At 49.8% G+C, this 7,605-nt stretch overlaps 2 protein-coding genes across 2 annotated transcripts; both read right to left on the bottom strand.

Annotated features, from left to right (window-relative positions):
• Positions 1-1,776: 1,776 nt before the first annotated feature.
• LOC144270102 (uncharacterized) lies at positions 1,777-6,669 on the bottom strand. The gene is made up of 2 exons (XM_077826341.1): positions 5,960-6,669; positions 1,777-2,229 (listed from the first exon to the last, which is right to left on the bottom strand). Exons 1-2 carry the CDS (start codon positions 6,560-6,562, stop codon positions 2,104-2,106), a joined length of 729 nt encoding a protein of 242 aa, XP_077682467.1. The 5' UTR covers positions 6,563-6,669; the 3' UTR covers positions 1,777-2,103.
• Positions 2,320-5,419, bottom strand: LOC144270371 (uncharacterized). The gene is made up of 2 exons (XM_077826831.1): positions 3,062-5,419; positions 2,320-2,358 (listed from the first exon to the last, which is right to left on the bottom strand). The coding sequence occupies exons 1-2, from the start codon at positions 5,417-5,419 to the stop codon at positions 2,320-2,322; spliced, it is 2,397 nt and encodes a 798-aa protein (XP_077682957.1).
• Positions 6,670-7,605: the final 936 nt, after the last annotated feature.

Genomic DNA, 7,605 nt, shown 5'->3' with positions numbered 1-7,605 from the left:
CCCCAATGGAACAAAGTGGAGGCAATACAAGGTTGGCCTCGACCGGTCTGCAAAAAGCAGGTCAGAGCATTTCTAGGTGTTACGAATTACACCTTGTAGGACACGCACACAAGTGCTACGAATTACACCTGGTAGGACACGCACACAAGTGCTACGAATTACACCTGGTAGGACACGCACACAAGTGCTACGAATTACACCTGATAGGACACGCACACAAATGCTGCGAATTATACCTGATAGGACACGCACACCAGTGCTGCGAATTATACCTGATAGGTCACGCACAGTTCGAATCTAGGCTGAGGCACAGAAACAAAGTCCACAACTGCAGAGTTCCCAAAAGACACTAAGTTTATTACGCTCGAGCGTGGTGCCCCCCTGCTAGCCAGGAGGGGACCCTGAATGCAGATTATACAAAGGTTATATACCTTTTAGCAAAGCATGTTGCCCTCGTGCATCGGAAACCTTAGCCAATAAACAAACCCTTGTCTTATCTACCACCTATCCCTGCTTGGTGCATTCCTCGTGCTATACCAGTATGTTAATTACACAGCATGGTCCTAAAGCCATGCATCAGTAACTTTTATTATCAGGATGGGAGGCCTCACATCAAGGCCAAGAGACAGGGAGTTAGAGACTGACAAAAACCAGATACTGGGAGACAAGGCAGGCTGGAGACAAGGAGGAGGATTTTCACAGGGATTCAATATCTAAGGATTACTCCTCCTGATGTATGATGCGCTGGCATTTAAACAATGGTGGGCCCCAAACCAAAATGGAGTCACATGTGCTAACTTTTCCTTAACAGTCCTCCCTTTTTTTTTGTACGTCAGTAAGCTATATTGGGGCTGAGTAACCGCGCTGCAGGGTTAGCAATTGCCGACAGCACATACTGCAGCATTGTAGGCATACAAAAAATAACGCAAAAACAATAACAGTTAAAAAAAGTAAATACAAAATACGCCGTCCCCAAGTCCCCACATCCGGTAGCCATGAGGTGAGCCAGTCCCAGACCTCCTGGAATCCGGCGCTGGTAGTATCGAGGCTGATGTGGTGGAATAGGGCTGCCTGTTGCTTGAGGATGTGGATGTCAGTTTCCACCCTATGATGCTGATTTACAAATACGCAACAGCTTGAGTTGACCAGAGCACAAACCCCGCCCTGATTTGCAAGGAGATAATCCAGGGCTAGGCGGTTTTGCAATGTAGTTTGGGATAGCTGGGTGACTTCAATTTGAAGGGCAGATAGAGCATCTGCAGTAGCATTTGCCATTAGTTCCAAAGCAGCTGAAATGTTAACTATAGCTTTTTCCAGCTTGCTTACTTCCAACCATGGCAGAAACCAACGCACAAAGGAGTGAAAGCCTTTGGGCCGATAAGAAAGGGGGTTTAAAGGAATACTTCGTCGGTCCCTCCATACTAGATTGCGGATCTCTCCCCGGGTCAGGTTCTGGTGTACTGTCACGGCGGGTACTATAGCCCCTAAGGTACATGTACCACACCATCCTGCTGGGAGAACCTTATAGGCTGTGTGATTGCATAACCAATACCAGCCAGACCCCTCGGGGACTGGCCACGGGGTTCTGGAGTAGGTAGAGGGGCCTCCCGCACCAGAGCTGATTTGGGTGGTGTCCTTGCACCCTACAAAATTCCCTACAAAAACTGTATTTTCTATGCCCTTACGTCGTGACACACATAAAGCATAATTACCCTGGGCCACCATATCAATAGACCATATTTGAATTGTAACATTTCAGTTAAATGTAGTGTTTGCCCATAGCTTGGTTTGGAGCGTTCGATTAAGGGGGATAGGTACCCCTACCAACGGGACGCCCTGACCTAAATATGTGGGGGTATGAATACAAATCCAACACTGCGTTCGATTTACACCCTGTTTGATAGCACGGGTTAAATTTAAAAAGCTATTGCCCTCCCATCCTTGTACTGGACTTGGGAATAGGGAGAGGATCCCCCAGGCAAACCATACCAATGTTGACATCCTCCCCTGTACCATACAAAAAACACTACCCCCAATGTAAGTCCAATAAACAGGAACACAAAAAGTCCTGGTGGGCTATGAAGGTCCCAGTAGCTGGAAAGCTCAGTCCATGGGTTGGCTGTAGTGTTCATTCGTGAAGTGGCTCGTCTGCTGGCTTGCCAGGGTCAGGTGGGGGTTCTGTTGCCAACTTGACGTAGCTATGGTGAATCCAGGAACCTTTACCTGCAACTTTTAAAGCAGAATAAGTACATAACAGAACCTGGTACGGCCCCTCCCACCGAGGTTCCAGGGGGTCGGTGCGGGGGATCTTTTTTACCATTACCCAATCCCCTGGTTTAAAGGAATGAACTTGTAACCCTAAGGGTGCGGTTTGAAACAACTGAGCTTCAGACTGGTTTTCAGTCAGCTCCTTTTGCAGTCTAGCAACATATCTGGCCAAAGTTTCATCTCCATCCAAGAGGCTAGCATGTACAGGAACATAAGTTCCCGGGACCAAAGCTGGTCTCCCAAACAGTACCTCAAATGGGGACAGGCCTAGGGGCATGCGTGGCGTTCGTCTTATATGCCATAAAACTATAGGCAAGGCCTCTGGCCACTTAAGTCCAGTTTCCTTACAAAACTTTGCTACCATTGTCTTTATTGTTCGGTTCATGCGCTCCACCTGACCTGCAGACTGGGGGTGGTACGGGGTGTGTAATTGTCGAATAATCCCCAAGCACCGGTACAGTTCCTCCAAAATCTTTGCAGTAAAGTGTGAGCCCCGATCTGAATCAATGACTTCAGGGACACCAAACCTGGGTACAATGTCTTTCATTAAGAACTTGACCACAGATCTTGCATCTGCCTTTCTGGTTGGTATTGCTTCAGGCCATCCGGAAAGTTGGTCCACTATAACAAGGAGGTGGTGAAACCCTGAGCATTTAGGCATTTCTGCGTAGTCCATCTGCAAGCGCTGAAACGGGAAGTTTGCCCAGGGTCTCCCCCCTTTTGAGTTGGCATCGAGCCGAGTCTTAGCAGAGAAGGCCAGGCAAGTAGGGCAGGAGCCAAGAACTCGCTTTACCACGGGATAAACATGCGGTGCTGCCCAGAACTTTAGTATGGCAGCCACCGTGCCCTGAATACCAGCGTGACCCAGGGAATGAAAATAATGAGCAGCTGCGAGTAGATAACGACGGGGGAGAATAGGTTTGTTCCCGATCCGCCAAACCTTATCGGAGCCCTTAGATCCCTCCCAGCGTTTCCAGTCATGCAGCTCCTCCAAGGATACGTCAGCATACAGCAGTGTCCAGTCAGCAGGTGGGAAGGACACATCCAGGGGGAGGGAAGCCGAAACCAGAAGGGGCTGTAGGGCTGCAGCCTTTGCGGCTGAATCAGCTAATGCATTGCCCTGAGACACAACACTGTTAGACTGCCTGTGCGCATAACAATGAACCACCGCCACCTGACGAGGGGCCTGAATAGCTTCCAAAAGGGCAGAGATTAGAGGGCCATTAGCGATTTTTGTGCCTGAGGAGGTTAAAAATCCTCGTTGCTTCCAGAGCTGGCCTGTAGCATGACAAACCCCAAAAGCATACTTAGAGTCTGTATAAATGGTAACAGTTTTTTCTGAAGACAATAAGCAAGCCCTGGTAAGCGCGTGTAACTCTGCACCCTGGGCGCTGAAGGAAGGTGGTAGGGGGGCAGCCTCGATAACGTCTGCCTGAGAGGTAACCGAATAGCCCGAGACCCGGTGGCCATTTAAATAGTACGAGGACCCATCTGTGAAAAGAAGTAAATCGGGCTCTACTAAAGGGGAGTCCGCTAAATCCGGGCGGGGCTTACCATTCTGCGCGACGACATCCATGCATACATGGTGAGGGGTACCGTCCTCTGGGAGGGGTAGCATTGTGGCTGGATTGAGGATGTTACAGCGGCGTAAAGTAACGTTGTCAGCGGCCAACAGGATTAGTTCATATTTATGAGCCCGCTGTGGAGACAATGCCTGTGTAGAATGCTGTTTTAAAAGAATTTCAACCTCATGAGGGACCCAGACAGTCAAAGGGTGCCCCAAAACAATAGGTCGTGACCGTTCAACCATGACAGCAGCAGCAGCAACAGACCGTACACAGGAGACAGAGCCCTGAATCACAGGGTCCAGTTGTACTGAATAATAGGCTACGGGGCGTGGGCGACCCCCCAGATATTGCAAAAGGACGCCGCTAGCCACTCCCTGTCGTTCATGAGTGAAAAGAGAAAATGGTTTACCGTAATCCGGGAATCCCAAGGCAGGCGCAGAGATCAGAGCCTTTTTGACGGATTTAAAAGCATTTTCCATTTCCGGGGTCCAGGAGACAGGATCGAGGGTCAGTGTTGTAGTAGCTTGAACTAACGGTTTTACCAATTCTCCGAAAGCCACAACCCAGGGTCGACAGAACCCCGCAGCCCCCAGGAAAGCCCGTAACTGCTTTTTTGTAGTCGGACGTGGGTAATCCTGGATTGCCCGCACCCTATCAGGGGAGAGTAAATGCTCCCCAGGCCTAATTACAAAGCCCAAATAAATTACCTGATCTAGGCACAGCTGCAACTTGGATGGGGAAGCACGATGACCCTTATTAGCTAATGCAGTAAGCAAAACAACAGAGTCAATTAAACATGCGTTATAATCTGAGGCAGCGATTAGCAAATCATCCACATACTGAACCAGGACAGACGAACTAGGCAAAACAATGTCTTTTAAATCCTCGGTGAGAATCCGGGAAAAAATAGTAGGGGATCCTGAGAACCCCTGGGGAAGACGCGTCCATGTTAGCTGCTGACCCTTCCAGGTAAATGCGAATAAATATTGAGAATCAGGGTGCAAAGGAATACTGAAAAATGCTGCACACAAATCTATGACAGTAAAGCAAGTGGCTGACTGAGGAATTAGCGTTAGAATAGTGCTCGGATCAGGGACAACTGGATGGGGGGCTATAACATAACCATTTATAGCCCGAAGATCCTGAACAAATCGATAGACTGGACGCCCGTCTGGTCCCGGTTTAGGCTTTCTTACTGGAAGAATGGGAGTATTACAGGGCGAACTGCAAGGGACTAAAACCCCCTGAGTCAAATAACTGTCAATAAGGAGTGAGATGCCTTCTTCCGCCTCCCTCGGCAAGGGGTATTGTTTTACGGACGGAGGCGGTCCGCCCCCTGTTTTCAGACTCACTGGAACTGCTGATTTAAGAAGACCCACATCAGTAGAATTTGTGCTCCACAAAGCGTGGGGAACACTGGACAATTCAGAGGGCACACCAGGAATAGGGGTAACCGATGTCATAAGAGAAGCAACCGCCGAGTCTGGGACGGACATGCGGAGCCCCTCGGGGGCGCAATATATATGCGCCCCCAATTTGCCCAGCACATCCCGCCCGAGGAGGTTTGCGGGGCCCTCCGGCATTACAACAAATCTATGTGATAGCTTTAAAGAACCAAGCTCGATAGGGACAGGGTAGGATAAAGGGGCCGGGCAGGGATTACCTTCTATACCCTGCACCCAAACCTTGGTATCGGACAGAGAGCCCGGAACAAAAGTTAAAGTGGAGAGAGTGGCCCCAGTATCTACTAGAAAAGGCACAAGGTGTTCCCCAACCTTTAAATAAATTTGTGACTGTAATCCCAAGTCCCATTCCAACTCTCCCAAAGTCCCCAAAACCTCCGCCTCTAGTCACTGGGGGTTAACAAGGTTCTGGGGGGCGTTAGGGGGAAAAGAAGGATTAGCCTCTACCTGGTTCTTCCAAGGAGCCCCTCGGGGAAGCAGGGGACACTCCCTCCTCCAGTGCCCTGGTTGTTTACAATAATTACAATTCCCGTCCCTCATTCTATCCCAACCTCCCCCTCCTCCTGTCCCCTGTCCATGCCCCCTTCCCCTCATCTCTCCGCGCCCTCGCCATTGCTGGTTTCCCGAAGGAGCCTGCAAGGCAGCAGCTAACATACTTACCTCCTCCTTCTTCTGTTTACGTTTTTCCCGTGCTTTTTCCTCGTCCCTGCCGTTAAACACAAAGGTGGCCAGGCGGACAACCTCCTGGAGGGGTTTTCCTGGCCAATCGGGCACATGCTTAGAAAAATATTTTTTTATATCTGATGCTGCCTGATCAACATAAAAGGAGACCATCATAGGACGGTTTTCCTCTGCCTCAGGGTTTATACCGCCCCCATATACACGAACTTGCTTGGACAACCGGGCCAAAAAGGCGGAGGGGTGCTCAGTAAGCTCTTGCTGACATTCACGAATTTTAGACCAGTTAGCCGTTTTACTACCAGCTTTACGTACAGCTTCTAAAAGGCCGTTTCTACCTGCCTTTAAAAGGCCCATTTGAGTAGGCACATTAGGATTCCAATTGGGATCAGTCAGGGGCCAAGAAGCCCGGGTACTATCCTCCCCTGCCCAGCGCCTATTAGCATCCAGAATGGAATATTTTTCGTCAGGGGTAAAAAGTGTGTCCAGGATTACCTGGACATCTCCCCATGTAGGATTAAATGCGGTAAATACAGACCGAATGGTTTGCAGAACCTTCTCTGGATCGTCACGCAGGCGAGGCATCTGCTGTTGCCATGTTACTAAATCGCCTGGGCCAAAAGGGCGGTGAACATAGGGAAAAGCAAACCGTTCACTTCCGTCCGTATTATGAGTAACAAGGGGTTGCTGAATGAGGGGAGCTTGCAGAGTAACCGGTGGGTCAATGGTGGGCCCGCACGGGCAGGGGGGTGGTGAGCAAGGAGATGATAGGCAGAAGTCAGAAAGCCGAGGGTAAGCCGGGGGAGGGGCAGAAACAGGCTGGGGAGGAGAAGAAACAGGCATAGCACAGAGTGGGGCTGAAGACCCCTGAGATAGATAGGAAAAGGAGGAGGAAAGAGGACGTCCTTTCGCACGCGCATAAGCCCAGTTGTCCCATACATACCAATAATCCATTTGGGCTGGAGCTTTGTCCTCCAGCCTTCTTCTAAGCGTTGTTAATGTATCCCCAGCAAAGGACCCATCCGGTGGCCATTCAACAGATGTTTGAGTTGTTAGTGCTGGCCACTCAACCTTACATAAAATAACAGCTTTCTTTCTGCCTAACCCATGGGTGCCAGAGATATTCCCCCAATTTTCGAGAATTTCAGCTAAAGGGGTCCCCTTACTTACACTCTGCCCAGAACCCATAATGGGCTACCAAAAGAACACAAAATGTGCCACCTTATCGCCTAAGCGACGGCTCACACCCCCCCCTCCTCGGAGTTCTCAAAGGTGAACTCACCTTGTGCCGGCTGGAGCTGTCCGAGAGGAGGAGTGTAGTCTCGCTTGTTGGGGCGAGCCTAGAGTCCCTTCGTGGTCGCCAAAACTGTTACGAATTACACCTTGTAGGACACGCACACAAGTGCTACGAATTACACCTGGTAGGACACGCACACAAGTGCTACGAATTACACCTGGTAGGACACGCACACAAGTGCTACGAATTACACCTGATAGGACACGCACACAAATGCTGCGAATTATACCTGATAGGACACGCACACCAGTGCTGCGAATTATACCTGATAGGTCACGCACAGTTCGAATCTAGGCTGAGGCACAGAAACAAAGTCCACAACTGCAGAGTT

The sequence above is a fragment of the Eretmochelys imbricata genome, chromosome 9 (genome assembly GCF_965152235.1).
Source record: "Eretmochelys imbricata isolate rEreImb1 chromosome 9, rEreImb1.hap1, whole genome shotgun sequence".
Taxonomy (NCBI): Eukaryota; Metazoa; Chordata; order Testudines; family Cheloniidae; genus Eretmochelys; species Eretmochelys imbricata.
This window is presented reverse-complemented; position numbering and strand designations above follow the sequence as displayed.

Excerpts from the sequence above, each read along its gene's own strand:
- LOC144270371 (XM_077826831.1), bottom strand. The coding sequence starts at position 5,419 with ATGCCGGAGGGCCCCGCAAACCTCCTCGGGCGGGATGTGCTGGGCAAA. Across the intron at positions 2,359-3,061 it reads CACCGCATGTTTATCCCGTG|GGTTACAAGTTCATTCCTTT; the intron begins GTAAAGCGAGTT and ends CCGCACCCTTAG.
- LOC144270102 (XM_077826341.1), bottom strand. The coding sequence starts at position 6,562 with ATGCCTCGCCTGCGTGACGATCCAGAGAAGGTTCTGCAAACCATTCGG. Across the intron at positions 2,230-5,959 it reads GTAAACAGAAGAAGGAGGAG|TTGCAGGTAAAGGTTCCTGG; the intron begins GTAAGTATGTTA and ends CTGCTTTAAAAG.